Source organism: Prorops nasuta, unplaced genomic scaffold (genome assembly GCF_024137725.1).
Source record: "Prorops nasuta isolate Cenicafe-Biocafe unplaced genomic scaffold, Cenicafe_Pnas_1.2 PNAS00011, whole genome shotgun sequence".
Lineage (NCBI taxonomy): Eukaryota > Metazoa > Arthropoda > Insecta > Hymenoptera > Bethylidae > Prorops > Prorops nasuta.
In genome coordinates this window covers 5,674,676-5,701,590 of record NW_027116808.1, presented here as the reverse complement: position 1 = coordinate 5,701,590, position 26,915 = coordinate 5,674,676, and the positions used below count along the sequence as shown (strand labels likewise).

The 26,915-nt window shown below is 33.2% G+C and overlaps 2 protein-coding genes across 4 annotated transcripts in view; one reads left to right on the top strand and one right to left on the bottom strand.

The window, feature by feature from the left end:
• Positions 1–1,108, top strand: part of Herc4 (HECT and RLD domain containing E3 ubiquitin ligase 4) — a 57,009-nt gene extending 55,901 nt beyond the window's left edge. Inside the window, exon 16 of the mRNA XM_066734365.1 lies at positions 40–1,108. Within this exon, the coding sequence (XP_066590462.1) occupies positions 40–192 (153 nt within the window). The 3' untranslated portion in view covers positions 193–1,108. The remainder of the gene's footprint in view (positions 1–39) is intronic.
• A 1-nt stretch (position 1,109) lies between these two features.
• Positions 1,110–26,915, bottom strand: part of LOC136777786 (uncharacterized) — a 77,057-nt gene continuing 51,251 nt past the window's right edge. For all 3 annotated transcript variants that reach the window (XM_066734371.1, XM_066734369.1, XM_066734372.1), the window contains 3 exons: positions 19,581–20,030; positions 19,137–19,244; positions 1,110–2,077 (listed from right to left, as the gene is read on the bottom strand). In XM_066734371.1, coding sequence (XP_066590468.1) covers positions 1,799–2,077; positions 19,137–19,244; positions 19,581–20,030 — 837 coding nt within the window. In that variant the 3' untranslated portion in view covers positions 1,110–1,798. The remainder of the gene's footprint in view (positions 2,078–19,136; positions 19,245–19,580; positions 20,031–26,915) is intronic.

Below are 26,915 nucleotides of genomic sequence, written 5' to 3'. Positions count from 1 at the left end.
AGAAGCCAAGCGAATGAATCAACCATGTTCTTTTTTCAGATTACCATACAGCCAATGTCTGATGAACGCTTTTTGCCGGTTGCTCACACATGTTTTAATCTCCTAGACTTACCACGTTATCAAACACGCGAAAGACTACGGTACAAATTATTACAAGCTATTCAACAAACCCAAGGATTTTCATTGGTGTAAAATTTTATTGAAAAAAAGCAAGAAAATTCCTAGCAAATATCTCATTCACGTATATGCTGTAGAATTCGAATATAAAATATAAAGTACGTAAAACTAATAACGATTACGATTATTCCAAATTTGATTGCTCCGATGGTAGTTATGCTCAGATGAATATACAAATTTAAATGTACAAATAAAAATTGTATAGTAACTTGTATGGAGAAAAACAGGTGACACTGATTGATTAAAATATTTTTGTATTGTTGCTAATGGACCAATAGTATATAAATATTGTTTGTCTAACCAACTTCTATTTCTTTATTATTTATCGTTTGATCAAATATCAATTAATTTTGTAAAACGCTTGAAAATAGTCTTTTTAATTTAAATCATGCAAATGCTGCACGCATAAATCGCTTCATTAAACTTAAGAAAAGCTATATAACATAGGCTAGATTATACTCTTTACGAGGACGAAAAGTGAGAACACGTTAAGATGATTTGGATATGAATCAATAAGTTAGAAAAAGTAGTGACTGTTGAATAAGCGTCGCATTTGTATATTAGGCAGAGCATACTAATTAAAATTATTAAATATAGTAACTTTATTGTTCATGGCACAGAAGAGTTTAGAATAGCTTTAAAATAAAAGATCATGTGTCTGTGTAAGTGTGTGTCTACTAACGCCGAATACACCTTCGAAGAGAATAATTTGCAACTAAGAAAATGGCTTTTTGTCGCAAAGAAAGTTTATTCATTGTTATTTTCGTATGTATTTTGATTAGCAAGACGGGGTGTTTACGGATTAAAGTTAATTCACCGAGATACTATTTGTTATAAAAAGTTTGGAATGAGCATATGATAATATATTATTGTTTTGGAAGATTTGAGGTAGAATAAATATTTAAGGGAATAAATATAATTATTACTACAAGTTCTTTTAGAATTTATTTTATTGACATCCACTTATCGGTATCAATTATTATTCACATGATTGAAAAGTTAATTGACAGATCGGATAATTTATTAAAAAATAAACGATTTGCACGAAATTTTATATTTTGTACATTTGTAAATCGTAAGCGCGTTTATTATTCGATTTTCGTTTAGTATTTTGCACTGCCTCGTTAATAACATTTCTCCGGGCACTTGTATTAGAAACTACTGTAATAAAAAAGCTTGTTAGTTGGCTGAAAAATTTCAAATATAATTGTCTCGCAGCTGCCAACTTGGATGCTTCCCAAGACAGTTCAGAAATCCACCATCAGTCTCACTAATAAATAAAATTATCCTCAATGATTTTTTTTTCTTCATTCAAGAAATAATTATCTTGGCAGGCCGACAAGACTCAGTTATCACTAAAATTCGGTTAAAAGAACCATTTGCAGATAGTTTGGCCAGCTCTTAACTTTAAAGTACAATATCAAGGTACTTGTACATTCACAGAGATAAAGCAGCTTCAAGTGCGGTTGAGGTACTTTAAAGAAAAATGATCTGCGATTGGTTGGATGGAAAATGGCATATTCATATGGATGAATTATGCTTGTTTAGACTGGGTGCTCGATACTTGATAGTTAGAATATAGGCGAGTAACGGGAGCACACCATTTGTTTATTTAGCCAGACTAATGATGGTAAGCAGGGGTAAAGTATTGAGTGCCCGGAGGTGCTTTATAACCGGGATACGTGCTATTCAAGGCATGTTGGGCAAAGAATCCGCTGTAATCCTTGTTAACCCTGCGAGGCCTGAAGACTGGTCCTTTTGCAAGCTCCAATCTTGCCCTGTTCTCTGCATCAGTTTGGGCTTTCACTGATGCTGGTGGCCACTTCATGTCTCCCCTCATGTTTCCACTTACTGGAGCTTTTGTCGCTGCTGGCTGTGCTTGGTAAACTGGAGCCGGTATCTGAAAGCATTAATAAAATAAATATACGATAATAAAATAACGAACCAAAGTCTCACTTGTACAATTATAGCTTTTCAACAGAATTGTTTAGTTACCCTTAGTACTAAAAACATATGATGTGTCTGGTCAAAATGTATCAGTCGAAGAATCAAATAAAAATGTAAAAAATTTAGGTAAAATTACAATGACAGTCCTGGATAACTTTGTGATATCAATAACTATCATTTAAAATTTTCGTAGGCTTACAAATGAAAATTGTAATAGTTCTCATTGCGAAATTATTGTTAAATTATAAAATATAAATTTACAACGTTGTCATGGATAACAAAGTTGTTCACGACTATCGTTGTACTTTTACACTAATTTTTTACAGTGTAGAGAAATAGATTTTAAGGAAAGATCTATAAAAACCTTTTATATTTAGCTCTTATGAAAATATTTATTAATGATTAAAGATTGTTAAATCCCAAAGGTTTCTAATAGCTGAAAAATATGGCAATCCCGTTCCATAGATAGCACGAGCATCACCACCGGAAGAAAACTTGACTAATGGGCCAAAAAAGCGAGACAAATATTAGTGATTTTTTTACATAAGTCCTAACAGAAAACTAGCTATGTCATGGTAGGAAAAAGAGCCTATAGATGAATTTCGTTATTTTTTCTTTACTCGAAAATAATTTTTATTTTAGTTTGTCATAAATAATCATATAAAAAAAAATTTCTTGTTTTTGCTTATAAAATTAAAATGAAGGAAGCAATCTTAATGCTTTAAGAAGAGACGATTTTTAAAGAATAAAAGTACGTGGAAAATGAGACGTCGAACGATCCTAACGGATAATTAGCAACCCCGAAATTCCTGGATATCTGGAAAATTGAGTGTACTTTCAAAAATTCATCAATCCACCGATTTTAAATTTACAGGTCTGCGAAATTTAGCGAACAAGGAGTTACTTATTCGCGATCACCAGCGACGCTGCTGCCGCCTGTAAGAACTAATGGAATAGGGATATATTATATGATGACATATGGAAATCTTTCGTATTTGTGCTTGTATTATAGCACATTTTTCATAATATGATAATAACCCACAATAAATAATACACTTAGCATTTAATATTACACTTATCCTTCTATTTAAGGTCTTTTGAAATTTTGTATTATTCCTATTGCTTCCGTCATATTGCAGCGCTGTGCTGCCATCTGAATTTGCTTGAGATCGCGAATAAGTATTTTATTCGTGCAAAACACCAGCGCTGCTTAATTGTTAATTTTGTTAGAATCTTAATTTAAAATTTTAGTGCAGTTTTTTTTAGCGGGCCTGTAGATGTAACTGTAAGGCCAACTATAATTTTGAAAAAGGATTCGAATAATTAGCGTCGTGTTGTATAAAATGTATATTCTGACTTTTCAAAAAAATATTTTAACTCTTTTAGTACCAAAGAGCGCCGTCGCGCTGCTCTCGCTAGTTGTGAAAAACGCCAGCGTCACGATAGCGCTCCTTTTAACAGTTCACTTTTGGCGCTCGCAGGCGATAGCCGTGTTACCGTGTTCATACTTTTATTCATTATATTGCATTCTAACTATCTTCGAACGTATATTTTTTTTAGTGGCATTTTTAGCATATATTAGTAAAATATGTATGGCACCAAAAGGGTTAAAGCACGAGAAAAGCTCCTGTATATATTTTTATTATTTTCTTAATGGTTACGATCTATCAACTGTGCACTATTGATGTCCATTTTGTATCGATACATCAATATTTTTTATATGTTTGCGAATGCCTATACTATAAATTCTTGAAGAGATACGCGTCATTTTGTATCCATGCTCTGGGACGTCTTACGCAAAACACCCAGTATATGTGTGTATTAGGGTGGCCATAAAAAAATTAATTTTTTTCCGGTGCTTTTATTTAGTTAAGAATGATGAAAAAATAGGAACCAAATTTTTTTAGATTTTTTTGAAACCGTTAAATGGTGCCGATATCGTTTTTAAAGTTAAAAACCCGTTGTTCTTCCACTTTTTCGAAGTTAGATGACAACCAAAATTCCAATAGGTTTTTAATTTGTCAAAAATGATGAAAAATAAAGATCTTCGAGTTTGTAGAATTCTTTAAAGACGTTAAATTATGCCAATATCGGTTTTAAAATGAAAAATTTAAATTTTTTGAAAACGATTTAACGAAATTATAAATTAATATTGTGCTTTGAAAAGTTCTTCAGTTAAGTTACAAGAAAATATAATAAAAAATACATTAATCCATTTCGAAACTTTAAGATAACCTTGATCTGATCTTCATGGTACATACTATTTAAGGCTAAATAAACAATAACAGGTAATAAATCTGTATTTCTGTCCTTTAATTATTTTCTGAACAATATTTTTCAAAAATTCTTAGTTTTCTATATATAGACAATAATTAAAGGGTACAAACAGATTTATTACCTGTTATTGTTTATTTAGTCTTAACGGGATCCCTCAATCGTGCTTTACCACCAGTATGTACTGTCGGTAGAGCACGCGTGAGTGATCCCGATAAGTAGTATGTACCATGAAGATCAGATCAAGGTTATCTTAAAGCTTTGTGAAATGGATTAATGTATTTTTTTTTTAATTTTCTTGTAACTTAACTGAAGAACTTTTCAAAGCACAATATTAATTCATAATTTCGTTAAATCGTTTTCAATAAATCTAAATTTTTAATTTTAAAACCGATATAGGCATAATTTAACGTTTTCAAAGAATTCTACAAACTCGAAGATCTCTTTTTTTCATCATTTTTGACAAATTAAAAACCTATTGGAATTTTGGTTTTCATCTAATCTCGAAAAAGTGGAAGAACATCGGGTTTTTAACTTTAAAAACGATATCGGCACCTTTTAACGGCTTAAATAAAATCTAAAAAAATTTGGTTCCTTTTTTTTCATCATTCTTAACTAAATAAAAGCACCGGAAAAAAATTTTATTTTTTTATGGCCACCCTAATGTACATTTGTTCTGCTTCATACTCTTGTCTCTCACACATTCAAACATTCACATGAAGTATATATGTATATTATTTGGGAAGGTCGCAGGGCATGGTTTATTGTGCTAACATAAGTATTAGTTTGCTTCCTACAAAGGAAAACTAAATTTTGTATAATATTTGTTCAAATATTTTCAGTGAGTATAGTGAGAACACTTGTGCAAACAAATATTAAGAAATGTTATCTTTTCATCAGACGTAATTCATACATCATCTATTAAAGAAAGAATAATAGAAATAAAACAATTTGCCAAAATTGTTAAAGTTTCGAAATCCTCTGATGTATGTTTCAATGAGCCAGAAATTTTGATAATTTTTTGAATCATGTATTCTTACACCAGATTAGTTATAAGAATACATGATAAAAAAAAATATATGAAAAATAATTCTAGCTCATTGAAACAAGGGTTCTTCTGTTGGAAAACGCCTGATTTTAAGCAAAGTGTCGTCTTCAGTCTTAGAAGATTGATAAAAAAGCCGCGTATCTTTTTAAAACTATTGTCATCGTATTCTGAAGCTAATTTGCTAGAAGAATACATAATTAAAAAAATTTTTAAATTTCCTTCTTTTTGAAAAAACTTAGTTGATCTTTAATAATATAAAATTGAATACTGGATGATCAAGGTCATTTATCGTTATACAAATTATATTAGTTTTCAATTTATAAGAAGCTATAAAAATATGTATTTCAAAGTTTATATTAACTTATTTCATAGGTAATATTCATAATGGTAATTCTATGTTATACCGTGTGTCCATGTGTTACACGGAGTGACACTGATTGCCAACTTCAGCCTTACCTGAAGTTTAATTGTTACTCAAAGTACTATTTTGTACAAAAAAACCTTGATTTCAACGCTTTTGCATTAATTGGTTTTGTATCAATATTTGGTTCTACGACTAATCGAATATACTTTAAATTTCAATCCTTTTGAATAATAGAAAATTTATTAATAAGTGCAATAACTGCTTCACCATAATTACAAATATTCTTATATGCACAACTAAAAATTTTGATAAAATATTGAATTGGGCCGAAACATTTTTGATTTTTGCAAATATATGAATAAATAGGGGAATCTCTTTTTAACGATTTATCGTATTCTTTTGAACAGTATGTATATTTATTTTTCTTAAACCGGAAGAACTTATGAAACGATTTGTCTTTGGTTATTATTCTAATGTTATTCAAAGCAATTTTATCTAACTTTTTATATTATATGAGTTTCTTATTCCAACCATAAAAATGTTTTCTGTTATTTTATTCAATTTTAGTCTATACTTAGTTTATTTTAGTGATTCGTTAAAACTGTACACACCAGAATTTTAGTTTAAATTTTTGTTTAAGAACATAAATAATCTGAAATAATTCAATAAACTATTACATATTTGTAACTGTAATTGCTTGTTTCCATGAATAAACCTTTTTAATTTTCCGTTAATATCTTCCATGGAAAACAAGAACTTACCTATAATGGGCCAATATCAATAGCGTATTGAAGCAGGTGTAGTAAGGAATGCATGTTGCATATCATATATTGAATACCATATAAATTTTAAAAATTAGAAACAAATTTGTTAATAGATAATGGTGCAGCATTAATATTTTTTCTGGTAACAGTCTTTGGAAGAATAATGATATCCTTAAAATCCCTAATTTAAAATGATTAAAAACTTCTGAACTACATTTATTTTCTAAAATAGGCAAGGAATAATAAAAAAAGCACATAATTAATTCGCGAATGCTTCCCAGTATTATAAATACTTTGATATTGACTGAGGAGTTTTATGTAAGAAATCTGGTGGTTTATTATTGTTTAATGTTTCATCTACGTCAGTCAAGTGATGTGAAATTGAAAAATTTTTACCTGGAAATTTTGAGTCGAACCAAAACATTAATAAACTCCTTACTACACCTTCAAAAACGCAATGCGTTATATCTATTACAGCAGTTTTAATGAATTTGTAAGCTATTGTTGAGATAATTATGATTCATTTTACTTTAAATACTGCCAATGTTGAAATACTCGCTAATTTAGCATGCTTTAAAATATCATTTTCATTCCTTTCCATAAATTTGTTGTATAGATAAATATGAATATTATTAAGGCGTCGTCCCCTTGTAAGGCATTTGTGACAGCAAAATTTCCCGTTACATTGCTTCATATTAAGGAACAATGCCTTAGCAGGTAAGTCACAAATACCACTTAGAACTATACCTCTTATTGTTACTTAAAAATTTGGATTTAATGTAACTAAAATACCTTTATACATAGATTTTATATTATTATAGGCTGATTTTAGAAACATATTTGAAATGGGCTTTTTTTCACCCAACCATAACCCTGCTAATAATAAACTTTGTGGTTTATAACGATTCTTATAATTTAATTCATTTATAATAAATAAAAAGGGCCTTACAGAAAATTTTGACGAATGAAAGGACGAGATTCCATCAGTATACTAGGTTAAAGAAATATTCAATTCATTACTGAGAATTTTGTTCGACGAATTCAATTCTTTATATATTTCACTGTCATAAATATCGGATTGTATATAATTATTTCTTGAAAATCTACACTTCAAATTTTCTACTAATTGTGTCTGGGAATATAATGCTTTTATTTAACCCGCCAATAGGTGCGTATTTTTGTTTTACGTAAATAAGTAGTGATGCTCATGAGACTAGCGAGACGGGACTTTTGAAAAGTCTTGTCTTGCCTCGACAGTTAAATACGAAGGCTCGTCTTGAGTCTCGTCTCGCGTGTGTCAATCTCGTCTCATCTCACTTCTCGTGTAACTCTCGCTAGTTGAATTATCTAAATCTGATTGAGAATAAATGTCTTTCAATAAAGGATATCGGATTATTTGGGTTATATGTATTAAAATATATTTATTTCAAACAATGCTCTGTACAATCATAAACAAAAAGTAATAATATAGACTAAATAATTATAAACAACATAAAATTTTAATATGAAAATCCTTATTTTTAAATATTCATTGTTCACTGTTGCAAATTTGTTTATTTTTCACCCAATCGTTCAGGCATAATACCTAAATATCGTGCACATTCATTATTTAGGCCATTTCGGTGTTTTTTATAATCAGCGCCGCGCGTGAAAACAATTTTTCCGCTGGAACGGATGTGGCGGGTATACTTACAAAATATTTTGCCCTTAAGCTTAAAACAGGAAATTCGGAAGAATTAATTTTCCACCATTGCAGAATTTCAATGTTCTTAACGCATCTAGGGAACGAATAATATTTTTTAAGTTCCTGTTTCCATTCGTCCTCAGCAGATGTTTGATTCGTTGCGTAAAACGCGTCAAAATCGATTATAAAATCTGATTTTCATATAAGTTGAAGGTCATGTTTCTCCATTTCTGTTTTTTTTTAACTGCGATTCTTCTGATAGACCGAAGTAGGTTTTGCACATATCTTCAAATTTTTTAACAGAAGATGTTTTTAATTCTTGGCCCCATTTTGTCATCTCAAAGGTTTCTATTCTGTGTCGAGGATCAAGAATTAAAACTGCAGCATAGACCCAATTAGTTTTTCTGTAGTGTTTTAAAATCTTATCTCTCGCAGCTTGAAACGCTATGATGAGGAGCTCATCAACAGTAGTTCTATTGGCTTTTCTGTCCCATTCGAAAATTTGTGGTTCTAATTTGTCTATTGACAAATTGATACACACGATCACCATAGGTAAGGTGACATATTTTTCTCCTCCAAGCTTTTCTGACAATATTTGAAAATTTGTTAACATTTTATGGACTTCTTCTAACATTGTTCACTCTTCGTTATTAAGAGTATACGGCCTTAAGTCGGTAATATTTTGGCACAATATGTGAAGCCCATGCCTGCATTTGATAGCTGTTTGCAACATAACATTGCTAGAGTTCCAGCGTGTTGGCACATTCAAGACAGATGTCATATGATGTGGATCAACAGTCGCCTCACACGCACTTCGGAACTTAATCAAAAGTTGCTCTGACCTTTTGATTTTCGAAACAATGGAGCGTATTTTACTTATCGCATTAGAGCTGTCTTCAATCTCATTTTTTAAATTATCTTCCTCTGACTCATTGTCAGTATCAGTTAATTCTTCATCTCCTTCACAATTAAGCTTTAATAATTTTAACAAATCTTGTATAGCTAAGTTTATGATATGACCAAAATACCAAAAATGGCAATTTTCTATATTTAGTTCCGGTATTAATATTCCAAGCTCTCTAATGAAGGCTGTATTCGCTGCGGGATTATCCATGGTTATTCCCTGTATTTTGCAGGTTAAATCTGTTTCTTTTAAACATTTAAAAAAAGTCATGGCAATATCTTTGCCAGTATGTTTTCCATAAGACGGGACAAAATCAAAAGTGATGGATTGTAGCACCCAATCGTCATCAATAAAATGTACCGTTATGCCGTAATACGATTTGCCACTGATAGATGTCCATCCATCTATCGTAAATGATAATTTTGATGAATTTTCTTTTAGCATTTTAACCATTTGTGTTTGTAGGTACTCAAATTGTGCTACGGCTAATCGTTTTAATTTAGCACCTTTTGGAAAATCTCCAGATATTTGTTTACAAAATTGCTGCGTCTCCTCATCATTAAAAAAAAATGGCAGATATTTATGTGCCATCCAATCAACGATGGCCGTGTTTTAATTAAATTTAGACTTAATTGATGAAGCCTAAAATGCAGGGTAATATGATAACGTTAATGAAATTTTGTAATTGAAAACAAATGGAAAAAATCAAATTGTCTAATGAGAGATTAGATTCAGGTTATAATATATTTTGAAAATATCAGTGAAGTTCAATTGCTCGTGTTAATATTTAAAGATGACTAATTTCAATTCCCCATGATGCAGAATTGGTGTGTTGTACGAGGAAGGAAAAAATAACTATTAAAGGAATATTACACATATGCTATGTTAGATATTGAGAGTAAATTAGTGGATAATATTAAATATTATTCATGAATGGAAACTTATGTTAATATAACGGCACTTGCGTGACGTTACAGCGATTTGCAACTGCGAAAAGATTGAATTTAATCTAAAAATACCAATTTTCAACAATTAACACGAGCAAATTAAATTTACGAATTTTTCTTCGGCCATGACTATTTTTTTGCAACTAACATCGCGAGTATCCTTTGTTAGTGATATGCACTCATTTATTTACACTCTGTACGCAAACATGAAGTATATAATGTGACGAAATATAATGTTCGTCACTTATATGTATTTCATCTTTTCAGTTAGTCCGGTAAACGGGAGGGGGAACATCACCTGCCGGGCTTAGCGACAATCACGCGTATTAATCTTAATCGCGGTCGATGATAAAATAGATCCGCGCATGCGCAGAATACATTGTCTCGCGTGCCATAATTGCCGGACGACACTCACATTTTTGGGCCCTACGTAGCCGGTTGTGGGCCGTAGTTGTGTCTTGTTGAGTCGTTAAGGGTACCCCCCTGTTTAGTATTTTCTATTTCTTCTCTACTTGTAATAGTGCGCCATAGCGATTTCACTGAAAGGATTCCCTGGTTATTAAGGAAAAAGGTGTAGCATGGTAAATGGACCCGATACAGGAAGCATGGAAGGAAAGCAGAACTTGGGAAGGACCGTCTAGCACGTGGTAGTCCTTAAAAAGGCCCCTGCATGGATCCCCATTTTGTCTGAATATATAGTTGATTCCAGGTAAAGCTGACCTTGAACTTGCGAAGTCAGGCTTCCTTAATCTTATACTCCTCTTTCCTTGAGTTTCGTCCGGTATTATTACTCGCATGATTTTTCTTATATTTGTATTGAGCGTATATCAGGTATTTTGTAATTAATTAATTTGGATATTGCTCCTTTTTATTAATTGTTACGTTTTCGGGAGCGGTTTAAGAGCAGTGGGCTAATGGACGGGTCGCGAATCGCGTAGGGATTCCCTGTATTCTAGGAATACGTTGTAGGACGGGGTGTAGTCCCTCGTCGGAGAAAGGCGATCCAGAGCCTTCTCGAAGTTTTCCCGACGCGAGCCCGTTCGAATATCCTTGCCCTAGCCGTTTCCCCGTTATTTTAAGTAAAATTTACAAAGCGTCTTGGTTCACGCATGAGACGAGTCTCAAGCCGGTCAGCCGCGGAGGGTCATATTAACGGATTTAGCAAGCTGGCGCCCAACACCTTGTAAACGGTTTATTGTACTTGATCTCCTTTTCATTATAAATAACAAGTTTATATAATTAACTATTATCATTTTAATACAACGTAGGGAATACCCTATTGTAACTATGAGAACGTTTGCTGATCCGTAATAATTAAAGTAAAGCTGTATTTTTAGAAACTAATCATTCGCTTATTTGATTACCCGGCCAATAACTCCCTCCGTGTGCCTTGTGCGTCGGTTCTGGTCACTGCCTATCCCCTGGCAAACCAAGGCCCATAAGTGATACTTTTCGTTTTTAGGTAATAACCTTAGTGAAAGCACTTATTTGGCCAGGCCGCGAAATACGACGTTACAATAAATAGTATCTACTCTTACCTCTTTTAAACTAAACATTTTATCAATTGTAAATCCAGAAGTATTTGCAATTAAATTTACTTCATCTGGAAATAATTCCATATATGCTTTGGGATGTTTACTTTTCAAATCTTTCTTTACTCCATTCGTATTGCCACTTGTCATTTTAATCATCACAGGCTTTATGCATAACTTGCAAGAGGCTAATCTATTTTGTTTATCGCCTGTAAACTCTGCCAAATCAATTTTATAAAAAGCATCGAATTTGCTTTTATGCTGCATTGCAACATTTTCTTCACTTTCAAATTCCTCTAATTCACTCAGCTTTCTTTTCTGTCCACTCATTTTGATTGTAATTTCAGAATACTTCTAAACTTTGGTAGACTACTGAACAGACTGACTTTCGCGCTTGTACTGACTTATCTAAGTCCTTTCTAGGGGAGTTTGTTGTTGGTTAATATACAAACACTAAAGCCCAGTTTATTATAGACTGTTAAACGTAACAAATCCCCCCGTCTTCCTCATTATGGGCGGCAGTGTTCCTTTGGTCGTAAAGATCAGACTATTGCTACCATAGAAATTGTCGGTAAACATCTTTAAGGGTGCGATTTCGCGGCGTATCAATACTCGCGCCGCGTCAACAGAGGGTTGTAAATGTGACACGATGTGACTATCGGCCGCGTCATGTCCTACTCGAAAGCCTAAAACCTGCGAGACTTGAGCACAAACACGAGACGGGACCAAGAAAAGTCTCATCACATCTCGCGCAAAATGTTATTGTTCTCGTATTGAGTTTTGTCTCAAAAATGAGACAAGACGCTGCGAGACTCTCGAAAGCGAGACTGTCGTGAGCATCACTATAGTAGGCGCGTTGGGTTCCTTGGACTCCCCATTTGTTTCTCGTTACTTGACGTAAAATATTTACAAATTCAAATTCATTTTTCAATAAATATCATCTATGCGATGTTCCCTTTGGTATATAATAGCTATTGCATTTCTTTAAGTTATTTTTATTAATTAAATGCTAATACTTGTAAGTGATTACACCAATTTTTCGCTTAGTTACCGATAGATTTCTATTCTTGGAGTGCTTTGGACACCCCGCGCGTCCATTGACGGGTTAAGATAAACAGAGGACTTGAAGAAAATGCAATATTTCATCATTTCGGCCACATTCAAGACGATTCTCATCTTCCGATGTACATTTCAAATGTTTCGCAATAATAGAGTTTTGATTGTATTACCAGATTTAATAAATTTTTGAAGTTTCTGCACACTGTTAAAACAAATTTTTTTTATACAATATAGGTCTATTAGTTTCAAAATATCCGAAAGCAACGAATTTATAATATTGTGCCACATAGTCATGCTTATTATAGCGCAAGCACTCTCTCTTTTTTTAAGCGGGGCGTCAATAAATAAGGGAGGATCGTTGTTATCATTAAGAGGTTAAGGGACTTTAGCATCGCGAAATAAATCACTTATTTTACGACTTTTTTCACATATAGTGACACTTTTCATGAAAATAAAACAGAGTACATTAATAATAAGGCTGTAATGAGTATATGTGAAATTTTTCACAACAAAAAAGTCATATGGATAAGTACACCAGCTGATTTCATAGATAACCTTTCCAAAAAAGGTTGCTGGCGGTGAGCAGCTTAACTCAGTAATGGATCATCTGAAGATAAGATTTAAAATTAATATGAAAAGTAAAGTCTTGTCTGAGGTCTCTGATAAAAGGTTTTTTTATTCCTTTTACTACTTTTTGTTTTATTAAGAAAAGACAAATAATTTTGAGCAAAAATGAATTTTCAAGTTTAAAGGTCTGCCATTTTGTTTCTAATATTTATATTTTCAAATCCTTCGATCACGGACCCCAGACAAGACTCTACTTTTCATATTGGTTTTAAGTTTTATCTTCAGATGATCCATTACTGAGTTATGCTGCTCAACGCCACCAACCTTTTTCTGAAAGGTCATCCGTGAAACTGGCTGATGTACTTACCCATATCTATAACTTTTTTGGTATGACAAAATTTATATATACTTATTAAAGCGTTTTTATTAATTTACTGTTTTATTTTCATTAAAAGTGTCACCAAATGTAAAAAAAAATGGTGAAATAAGTGATTTATTTCGCGATGCTAAAGTCTCCTAATCCCTTTAAAAATTTCATCCGGATTATCGTTTTCCTCGCTTTCATAAAACTCCAGTTTTGCATAGAAGACTTCTTCATTTAAGCATTCATTTATATTATAAAACAAAATGAATATGTATGTATCAATTTAGCACGTCATTTACTGGAAACATGGTTTATATGGTGTATGGAGTAACCTAGTATCCAAAAAATGTACACCTACAAATAGAAAAAGTTAAATATTTAGATCTTCGCAACACTTGTGTGTATAGGTGGGCTTATACCGATGTCGTATAAGGATCCATCTATATTCATGATGTGACAGTAGAGTTTTACGATTATGTGTAAGAAACACAAAAGAATCATTTTTCAAATAAAAAGACAAATTATTCCCTTAAATACATCCCCCATAATTACACAGCATTTAACGCGATCTTCTAGCTTGCTGAAGGCCTTTTACTATTTGCCAACCGGAAGCATATTTAATTTCCGTGTCGTCGCCGTCTTAACCCTTTCGCTACTACGGGTGACTATAGTCACCTGCCACAAAACGCCGCATGGACACGGCGGGTGGCTATAGTCACTCAGCAGAAAAGTTGCATTTCTTACAGAAATGAAATAAGAAATCAAGGTAGAACCTATCAACTCCATTTTTTCAGTTCGCAAACAATTGTAAGCGTTAGTAATGTTAAAAAGTCCTTTTTGAGACAAACGTCTTGGCTCCGAATGTTCAAGGCTCAGTACGGTGCTTCGTTCCAAGCAAGGCACTTCGCGTCGAGGACCGCCGTAGCAAAAGGGTTAATTTGCTTCACAACACTATAACAGCTTAGAAAAAGTGATCATTTTGTGCCAAAACCAGAAGTGATTCTCGATCAATAAAGAGAGCACGGGGACGATGCAAAAGGCTATCAGTATGGGCTGAAGCATGCTTCATTATAAGACCTTAATTTTCATACTGTTGGCCTGTTACGATACCACTACATTTAACCACCCTCTTCTTCCCTTGGTTTTGTTCAATCTAATCACTTTTTTTTTTACAAAATTATAGATTAAGTTGAAAGGAAGGCACTACTATGGTGATATATCATGTAAATTCTGGTGGTCATGACACACGTGAGTTAAACATGTTTCAGGTTGCCGAGTTTCAAAAAGCTGTTAACAAGCTAGAATATATTACCTGGAGTTGTATATAATTACAAGAGATGTGTTTAGAGAAATGATTTGTTGTTTTGCCTAACGGTAACATCTTTCATATGTTTTACATATAGTCTTATAATTTTCCTATCTTATCATGTAGACACGTCGCAAAGATCTGAATTTATTTTCTTTTTTACCTAAGGATGATTGTTTCTGCAAGCGTGTTACACCACACACCATTTAAAGCCACCCTTAAGGAGAATCTGTATATCGACATTATAGAGCGAAATCTTGCGCCAAACGAAACGGCCTCATTTCTTAACCGATTTTAACGTTTATGCACCTTTTTGGAAACGCCAAAAGATTATCTAGCTACCTTCGTTGGCCGATTTTTTAAATTTCACTTTTTAAAAAATTTTTTTTTAGTTTTTCATTTTTTGAAAAATGGACCAACGAAGATCGCTATATAATCTTTTGGCGCTTCCAAAAAGGTTCTTAAACGTTAAAATCTGTTAAGAAATGAGGCCGTTTCGTTTGGCACAAGATTTCGCTCTGTAATGTCGATATACAGATTCCCCTTAAAGATATAATTCTAGAAAAAAAAATGAATTAATTGTATATATTTAAGGTGCTAGTTGATTATGAAGCTGAAACTGGCGGCCAAAAGTAGCGGCCAGTCGACGACGCTCAGCGAAACTTTTGTCAGGGACTGTATCATTCTTAAATCTTCAAAATTAATACATATGCTAAACGCAAAGAGTAGTCAGGCGGAAATTTGTACACGCATTCCTCATAATATATGCAATACAATAGGACTATGAAGATTTTGGGGCAGCGCTTCCTATTTTGTTCAAAAAATAAAAGCCTCCCAATCTTGCAAAATACGTGGAAGCCAAACGCAAAAAGTTGTCAGGCTGAAAATTTGTATGTATCTTCTTTATAATATAAGTAAAACAATAGTTCTGTGAAGATTTTGGGGCAGCGTTTCCTATTTTGGTTAAAAATATGATATGAATACAGGATAGATAGGTGTTTAGATAGCAGGGGAGATGAGTTGTGTGTGTGTGTGTGTTTGAAAGGGATGATAATACGAAATATGCTAATGTTGAAACAAAGAAGAAGCATCGAAAGATTTATATTTGTTTTTAAATATTGCAATTTTGAATTTTATTTTATGGATATAAAACAAATATGAAAAGGTCATTTGAAAAATATATTGTTCTGATTATAAAGACGGAAAATATAATAGTTATACAATTAAAAAATAAAATCTGTTCTTCCCATTTAACATTGTCAATATACATTTTTATGTTAATAACAAAGAAAACTTTTATATAAAATATATATATTTTAACAATTAATACATGTCTCTTAATTATTTCTAGTTTTATTGTATGGCTCTATTTGGGCTATTATAATGGCCATAGCTGATAAGCAGTATTGTTGAGTACTCATTTGCATTGGCGCAGTTCGCTTAATTTTAATGTTTATGCGATCTTTCTTATTACAAATTTTAGAAATGTCTCCAATTTTAAGTAACTGTATTCTTTTTCTATTTTCATCTAAATAAAATACACCAATTATACAAAAATAAATTATAATAAGGGGATACACCCCAATAAACCAAACAAGTAAGCTAAAAAAAAAGGGGAGAAACTTAAACATAAAATTAAACTTAAGAAAAAATTAAAAACAAAATTAAAAACAAAATTAAACTAAAATTAAAACTAAAAATCTATATCCAAAAACACCACAAACACGATCCTCAATGGCATCCCCTCTCCACCAGGAACTCACAGGAGGGGCAAACTACGTAATCGACACCTACTCGACGTAACTTCCCGACACAGGAATGATTGTGCTCAGCATGATACACCTTGGTATTTCAGAGATCATGACTTCCAAGTAGGGTAATTTGGTACCCACATTTCAGCCTGACTACTCTTTGCGTTTGGCTACCACGTATTTTGCAAGATTGGGAGGCTTTTATTTTTTAAACGAAATAGGAATCGCTGCCCCAAAATCTTCATAGTCCTATTGTTTTGCACATATTATAAAGAAGATATATACTAATTTTCAGCCTGAAAACTTTTTGCGTTTGGCTGCCATGTATTTTGCAAGATTGAGAGGCATTTATTTTTTAAACAAAATAGGAAGCGCTGCCCCGAAATCTTCATAGTCCTATTGTGTTGCATATATTATGAGGAAGGTATATACTAATTTTCAACCTCACTACTCTTTGCGTTTGGCTTCCACGTATTTTGCAAGATTGGGAGGCTTTTATTTTTTAAATAAAATAGGAAGCGCTGCCCCAAAATTTTCATAGTCGTATTGTATTGCATATATTATGAGGAATGCGTGTACAAATTTTCAGCCTGACTACTCTTTGCGTTTAGCATATGTATTAATTTTGAAGATTTAAGAATGATACAGTCCCTGACAAAAGTTTCGCTGAGCGTCGTCGACTGGCCGCTACTTCTAACTGCCAGTTTCAGCTCAATCAATTAATTGAAATGAATAAAAATTTTAATAGAAAATTAATATTTAACCATCCAAAAAGTAACTTACAAATGTTAATTTTTGGTAACACATCTTTGTGAAAGAATGAAAACTGAAATAAAATAAGGAATATTTATATACAAGTACTTTTATCATTTATCGTCATATCCTCACCACTATTTATTGTTTCCTCTGAATTATTATCAGGCTTAATATCATTGTTTTCCATTAAAATATAGTTTTCATTCAATTGATTATTTATATATTTTGTATAATTAAAATTGCTCTCATCCAAATGATCGCCTATTGTGGGATTTTCTTGTATCATACTCAGATGGGTATCCGACTCATCACTGCACATATTATAACACTTACTAACTATTTATTTAAATAACCTTGAGCTGGTAACATTATACTTAATACGGAAAAATTTTATATCTAAAATGAATAAAAATTTTGTTTCTGTTTTTTATCAATTTTCCATATTCTATTTCAACTATAGTCTGAATAAACATTGAAATATAATTGGCGCTTCGGCACGATAATTATTATTGAACTTTGGTATAGTTTGATCGACAGCTATCAGATTGGTTTGATACAATTAGTGTAATACGACGTCTGTTTATTTTGATACAAAATAAAATTCGTAATAGAAACAGACGCAAGCGCAATCTCTTGCAAATAAATCATATCAAAGGTTTAATTTCTCCTTCCTTTGATCGTCAACTTTTCCAGTCGTTTAAAGTCCTATGTTGACAAAGAAAGAGTGTGACAGGGTAAATACTCTACTTGAAAATTTAAAATGTTTGCCTTAATTCAGTGGACAGTTACAAAAAAAGTGAGTGTCATCGACACTGAAAACAGGTTTGCAGAAAAGAAGATCACTTTCGTTAAATATAGGCGAGGACATTATATGTCGAAAATATTAAACATAAGTGGTTAGTATTTAATCTTTATTATATCCTTGAATGATTTATTGACTTTGTTTACCTAATGTTTATTAGTGCATTGTGAGTTAATTAGTTACTCAAAGAATCCTCAAAACAATGAGAGGTAGTACACTGTACTCATAATTTTTTACGATTAAGGGGCTACATTAAACGTCGAAAAAGTACTTCAAAATTATCTTTTCCAATTTTAGAAATTTGAATACTTTCATAGGGACCAATTTAGCTCGTATCGATCTGCTTAATTGACGTAAAAGCTTATTTTTCGAATTAGATAAAAAAAAATCAGATATTAATAATTATATTTTATTTACCATCAATAATTTTGAAAAAGCGAGCCTTTACGATGCAGCGTCAAACTTCAACGAATAATTTGAGATCAAGAAAAAGCAAATATTCCCATGAATATAGAAGATTGTTTGGAAATACTATAATAGTGCCACAAAAAATTTTTCAAATTTGTCCTTGTTGCGCTATTATAGTATTTCCAAAAAATCTTTCACATTTAGGGGAATATTTGTTCTTCTTGATCTCAAATTACTCGTTGAAGTTTTGCGCAGCGTCGTGAAGGCTCGCGTGATTAATACCAATATTACAGTATGCTCACGAGAAAATTCTAAAGTAAAAAAATTAGCCAAAAAAATACAAACCCAACGAAATTACATTCATCATGAAATTAGACGAGACTACCATCGGTATACGTTGACGATTTGATTTAAGCAACTAAAAATTTGTCAAAATATCTTCTTGCAAGCTTAATTTAACAATCGCATAAAATTAATATTACCTGGGAGATTGGTGCCACTGGCCTAAGGGTGATCGTCGATGGAGGAGCCTCAAAATTAGCAGCAAAGGGATAGCCCTGGGGTCGGTCGTATGCTTCCTGGGAGTGTTGCTGGAAATGAAGAAGAAAGAAATAAAACTTTTTTTGATCCACTCAAGGACAAAATAAGACAAAAAAATAAACATTTAGCGAAGGATAAACATTGCCGAAATTGTCCAGAAGCAAGTGGGGGAAGAAACCGAATCTGGAATGAAATATCGGTTTTCTTAACAAACAAAGAGCGAAGTTCGTCGTCCAAAGTGATCCTGCAGCGATGTTGGCGATACAAATGGCGGGAGGGGAGGGAAGGTTAGTTCCTAGAAGAACGAAGGCATGGATGCGATGGTGGTGGGGGGTTACCCGAAACCCACGATCAGGCACCATCGACGCGGTGGAGGGGACTCTTACCTCCGAGAGATGGCGCTGCACTTCGGTTAAAGTGGGGGATTGCTGAATGATGGACGGAGATGTAGATTGCTGAGGCGTCCAAGACAGAGGGCGCTGATGCTGTTGAGCGGAAAGCGAGGTTGCCGCTACTGGAGTTACGGCGGGTTCCCAGACTCTCGGTTGATCAGCCGCGATCGTGAATTGTTGCTCGGTGGCCGCAGACTGTGGAGGAATCCAGGAAGGGGCAATCGTTGGTGTTTCTTGCTGGGAGCCCCAAGAGGTTTGCGAGGTTAACGACGGCGTTTGCTGGCCTGTCCAGGAGGCAGGTCGTGGTTGGAACTGCGAGGGTTGACGAAGAGTCACTCCTCGGGGGCTCGCCGAACGCACGGACCCTGTTTGCTGCTGCTGGATTGGCGAAACGTTCGACGCTGGGCTGCTCGCGTACGACGCTACCTGACTCGTGCCACGCGTCTTCCGGGACAAACAGACATTTTCTATCTTCATCTATCCTTCCCATCATCGGTGCAAGTGCGACGAGGAAAAGATAGATTTGCTACTTTTCTTCTTTTTTTCTTCTCTATCGAACCCTTAACCTCCTTCCCTCCCTGCTTTCTCAAAATGAAACGCTGGTCTCGCTAAAATTCTGTTCCTCTCTGCTCTTCCTCTTTTATTTTAATTCAGTTTTTTTTCTCGTTTTGTTCAATTTGAAAATTGTACCATTAGCAAAATAGGAAGAGCAGAGTGTTTTTAATGAGACTAGAATTTTATTCTGGATGAAAAGCAGGAAAATTTGGAAAGAGATTTTTTTATGTATAGTAATGATTATATATTATATATGCTAATATATATGTCCACCGGGCACACCAAACGTGCAAGCAAAGGACGCAACAACATAGAGCATATTCGAGCATATCATTAAAATATTCTATATTATACATTAACCTTTAGGCTGCCGCCGACTTTTTATCTCAATATGAATTTGTATTTATGGAAATTTGTTACTTTATAATAACAGGTTCGTCGCGCGCACTTTCCGAATATACACTTTAAAGATTCAAAATTACTACTACTTTTTTCAGATATTAGGTTAAAGCAAGGAGAGTTGGTCCGGTAGGAGAGACAGACCAATAGTCATAACTTATAAAAGATGTCAACACTAGAGTTGTCAGGTTAAACGCAGTTATATTCAAGCGTGACTATGCAAGATTACAAAATAGATTATTAGTTTGAATCATTTTTAATAAATAACTTGGATTCTTTATTTTACATCTTCTTGAAAATTTTTTCGAGGTTATTTCCAATCAAGTTTTTTGAATAGTTCATTAAGTAACAAAAAAGTTTTATATGTTATTAAGTCAATAAAATATTGATCTTTACCGGTAATTTCAGTTATTGCAATATGTACTGATTTGTTTATCCTTGCTTTAGAGGATAGTTGGACCAGTGGTGTAAAGGAGAGATATGGATTTACGTTTTTATATTTCAACAAATGTCTAATACCTATTGTCGTAAGGCTAATGCAAAACCAAAAGGTACTTAAACAGCGAATAACTTGTAGTTAGCAATTATTGCTGTTACATTAGGCGATATGGGTATAAATGAAGCAGCTATAAGTTTCAGTATATCTAAAACCATTTTGAAAAGAAAAATGAAACAAAAATATTAGAATGACTCGGTCTATATTCTATGCTTGGATTCAAAGCCGAAGAAACACTTGCAAATCATATAAAGAAACTCTAAAAAGCTAAGGTGGTCCAACTATTCTCCAATGGGGAGGCTAGTTGAACTATTGCAATGTTTGCGTTTTTTTTTAGTTATCAAGTTAGATTTCATCATAAATGTTATCTGTAGATTATAGTAAATATATTTCGTTATATTTTTGCTTTTTATATATTTAAATTGCCAAATAAAAAATTTATAGCCAGTTTTCTAAAAGGTGGTCTAACTCTTCTCGCTTTACCCTATAGTAAACTTTTCAATTTGCTCCAAATCAATTTAATATGCTTTTATAAGATCTAGGAGAACAATACCCTTTATCCATAAATAATCCACCCTCATTCATCTTCTCATTCTTAATCTATCATCCTACCAACTCTTAAAAAAAAGAAAAACCGGAATCTAAACGCTTATTATTATTACTATTCTAATGTTAAATTAACTCTTTGAAGCATACATTTTTTTATTAAACGATACTAGTTGAAATAAGTGTGTTACTTGGCGGTTTTTGGAGTTGCTGACGATTGCGAAGGTGAAGATAAATTTCGATATTTCAAAATGTACAATACAATCTAGCCTGACTTAATATTGAATATCAGTTGCAGATACGTTTTAATTTTAATGTGAATGCCATACTTTGAACGTTGAAGACTGCGATTAGATTCATAATGAGCGCTCAAAAAAGGCGTCGAGTAAGAAATTGCAATCTAATCTAATTATTTTTAAAATTTCATCTGTCTGTTTACATTGTGCATATTTATTTAATACTGTATGGATTCGTAATCAAAGACCACCAAAATCTGTAGTATAGCGGAGGTCAAGACGGTCGAGATTAAAACTAACACAGGGACAAGTTGTATCGCTATTTATCTCTTAATAGGAGAAAAAATGTTTATGTATCTTAACCTGCACATTGTGACATTGACAAGCGGTACGGACAGCTCTCGCATCATTATTCCCTGAATTCGTGTGCGGAGTGATTGTCCAATTCAAGAAACAGAAGGATTAACTCAAATTTAAACGACTATTATTACTTTTTAGTATATTTGCTAATAAAATGAGCTCTTAACTAGTTTAAAAATTTAATATTCATAACACGTGAGATGAAAGTACAGCTTTTCATACCTGTTTTGTGAAATGAAAATGAGGTTTTGTTGATTAACGAGAGAAAAATAAGCCTAGCAAGGTGAAAGTAGTTGCAGAGGGAGTGAACGTTGATCATTTTCATTCAGCTGAAACTTACATGAAAACTGTGCTTCCTCTCATTTGATATGAAAAGTATTGTGTTGATCACTGTTTCTCTTGGTTAGTAATGTGCTATGATCTAAATAATTATATAGTCCTCAAAAAGTTCCATTGAAAGGTATATTTTTTTCAGCAAAATATCTTTTACAATTGAACAAATATGAAGTTCTCTGTAATGACAAAACATACTCTTTAAATCCTGCCCTTTAGAAGTCAAGCTTACTAAATAAAAAATAAATTAATAAAATAAACAATAATTTTATTTTATTCTGTGTAGAAAGTAAGAGATTTTACCAAAGACAAAAAGGATTTAACGCCATGGTGCAAAGCTCAACATATAATTTGGGACCAAAAAAAGCTAATATTCTTAAAATTATAAAATATAATTTGCAATAACTAATTCAGTTATATACGAACTAACATTTGGACAGTTTTATTAACACGGAGGTTTGGTCACATTTTAGACAAAGTCAAATGTTTAGCATTCCCGATTTAGTAGAGGCTACACTGTCTCCCCATTACTGTTAATTACAGTACACCGTCAAATCCTGTTAGCTAAAGTCTCAGTCGGTATCAGATTGCAGTATATCCGCTCTCATCCATCATTTTCGAAATCAAAAAAGAATTATTTGTCCTGAACATAACGGATAAGTCAACGGTTTTACTATAATCTATTACAGACTGAGACTTTACCTAGCAGGACTTGTGATAGTGTACCGCAATCGATAGTGCTGGGAAGACAACGTAACCCCTGCTAAATCAAGAGTGCTAATTACCTGACTTTACCTAAAATGCGGCCCAATCTCTGCGTTGATAATACAGATTCAAATGTTACTTCGTATGCAGGATGTAACAGCAATGATGCATATACATCTAGGAGCCAGAGGGATTCCGTACCCAATTAGAGCTCCATGGCTGCAATCAACGTTTATCTACGTATTTTGACCTCCTAAATCCAAGAATTTTGATTGTAAGCACCGAAAAGTGGTAAGTTTAGTTGTTATTAAAAAATTAAATGTTTAAATGACTGTAACACATTCGTTACTATAGATAGAAGCATTTTTAATGTATTAGAAGATGCAGTTTTACAAAAAAAAAACTATATGCTTTTTAAATTTTCAAAAATATTAATTTAAGCCAAAGTTATCGCAGCATGAAACTTGGTAGGGATCTTCTAGATAGCATGCCGAAGAATAATAAGTGTCAAATTTTTGGTACTCTCTCTTCAAAAAATTGTTACAAATTGTTTAAGGGAGAAATGGTCAATTTTCAGTTTCAAAGTAACAGATGCTATCTAGAAAATCCCTGCCAAGTTTCATGCCGAGATTCGCGTATCTTCAATAGCAGCTGCCAATTTGAAATTGAAAATTGACAATTTTCGCTATTAGAGAATTAGTAACAATTTTTTGGGGAGAGGATACAAAAAATTTGATACATATTATTCTTTGGCATGCTATCTAGAAGATCCCTACCAAGTTTAATGCCGAGATTCGAGTATTCTTTATAGCAGATGATCCGGGACCCCTCTATCGATTTCGACCTGGATTTGAGCGCGTGGCTGCTAGCTCTGGCTGCTACTTTCAGCTTCGTTTATAGGGAGCGATTCAATATACGAATCGAATTGGTTTGCACATAAATCTATGACATTTCTAGAAGACAAATATAAGCCTCGGAAGAGATTGAGTGTAAGTTGGAAAATCAATACTTATTGTGTAGAAATGAAATAATGCAAATTTATACTAATACTTGTGTCTATTACAATGTACAATGAGTTTGAAAATAATGATAATACGCGTTTAAGCGTAATTATTCTACCATGGTACTTTGCTGGTAGTATAAAAATAATCGGAATAATCGTTCCCTTATATTTCCGCTCTGCTCTATGCCTTTTGAGGTACATTTTCAAACTTATAAAAGAAGTCATCATTATCAGTGGCCCAATTCCCTGGTACCAATTCTTCGTCCACTTTATTGTGATCAATTTAATTTTGTGGGCTATAAATATTTTTCGAACTTCTACTTTGTCTTAAAAAATTGTGAAGACTATTGTAGCCATTAAAATCTTGTTGCTTTTGGCAGTTATATGATCATAGGTTTATGTAAACATGAAAAACGCTGGAAAGAATGCCAAAAGTATTTTCGACAACTCTACGTGCCCTGCCCAAACGATAATTAAATAAGTGTTCAGGGGATCCTTGCTCATGAAAACATAAATAAGGTTTCATTAAATTTTCCATTAAGCGCGAATACTGTATCGCATAAAAAAATATACCGTGTCTGTACATTTATTCCGGAAAGATTTGTTGGATAAGGTAAATTTAAAGTTCCATTTCACATGTGTCTATATAATTCGTAGTTATTAAATATGCCACCATTGCAAATATGCCTTTGACAGCTTATATCAACAAATATAAAGTTATAATTCGCATGTACAACAGCCATCAACACGATACTCAATTGTGATTTATAATTTAAAAATTTGCATCCACTATTTATTGGAGCTTGTAATAAAATATGTTCTCCATCTACTGTGCCAGCACAGTTAGGAAAATTCCAGTATTATTAAAATCTAATGCAATCTTATACCATTCTTCCACATTTGATGGAACCTTTAAAATAATAATTTTAATATAAAGTGCTGTATTACATTTAAAATGAGTAGTAACTAATTGGAACTTCAGCTACAATCTACTTGGTTTATACTACACGATATATCAATTGATTCTAATCACGTATTTTAAAGTGTATATACTATATAGTTTGGCTATATAATGTTTTGTCAAGAGACACGGTAGTGTCGCGACAGCAAGTACATATAAAAGTAGATAATGACATGTCTATACCGCCGAGCACTACCGTGTAACTTATACAGCAAGTTTAGCCGTCCCAATTTTCAAACCGATTTATTTCTATGAATGATCAATTGTCATGATTTAAGTAAAGCTTTACTTAAAATGGTTTTGAAAAACCTTTCATTTGAGCCCGTAAACATTAAAATCGGTTCACGCAATCCAGAGATCTCATACTCTATTAGCTATATACAGGGTGATTCTCTAACGGCGGGACATAGGAGATTGGTGTTAGTTGATTATAGCACCCGGAATGATGAAATCCAAGAACCCTGATTGGTCAATATCGTATTGTGCCAACTTAAAATAGGCCATTACCAATAGTTTGATACAAAAACTGAGACCCATCCGCCACTTTGGTGTAAAAGTGTTTACACACTTTTCGTAAATAGAAGCAGAAGGAAATGAATGAGCTGTCAAAAGTAGTGATTCCGATTAATTTGTGATAAGTGTAACTTTGGCAAATAAAAGTGATGATTGTAATAAAAAGAGGAGATAGGGAAGAACTTGGTTTTCATAAAATTTGTTATTTAATGTATTAACCATGACTGACTCAATGATAACTTAAATATGTTTTTCTTTGATGGAAATGGATAACATCTGATAGGTCATTGTGTCTACTGGTATAACAAGAACTTTGAGTTTGTTGTTACAAAAATACACTTGATTATTAAAGAAGATGGAAACGCTGTAATGTAAGGCTTTGACTGAACTTATTGAGTCAGTCATGGTTAATACATTAAATAACAAATTTTATGAAAACCAAGTTCTTCCCTATCTCCTCTTTTTATTATAATCATCACTTTTATTTGCCAAAGTTACATTTATCACAAATTAATCCGAATCATCACTACTTTTGACAGCTCATTCATTTCCTTCTGCATCTATTTACGAAAAGTGTGTAAACACTTTTACACCAAAATGGTGGATAGGTCTCATTTTTTGTATCAAACTATTGGTAATCGCCTATTTTAAGTTGGCACTATACGATATTGACCAATCAGGGTTCTTGGATTTCATCATTCCGGGTGCTATAATCAACTAACACCAATCTCCTATGTCCCGCCGTTAGAGAATCACCCTGTATATGCCGAAGTTGAAATTCATCTCCCTTCTTTCTTCCCGAGTTCTGGATGTCCCAGGCTGATTCTGTACGTCTCGGGCTGCAGTTGGCCGCTGAGGAAAGTGACGTCATTTTCACATCCCTTCCAACAAACTATACTCAACGACGAAACTATAGTTGTGAGCTTGCAAATAAATGGATGTAATCGATATAACTAATCCCACGACTTGTTAACTGTCAATCAGAGTTTCCAAGTGTAGTACTTTCGGTACTACCGTAGTACCAAAAAGCGACATATCCTATAGCGTAGTACTATTTTAGGTACTACGCTATAGTCGCTGCTGATACTATTGGTCGGCGGAAATACGTCAGAGGGTAGAGACTGTAGAGGGGCCGCAATATAGATATTTCTAATTACTACATGAAAAATGGCAGCACATAATATGTCAAAATACATAATGCATGGTCCGTGAGCCAAAACAA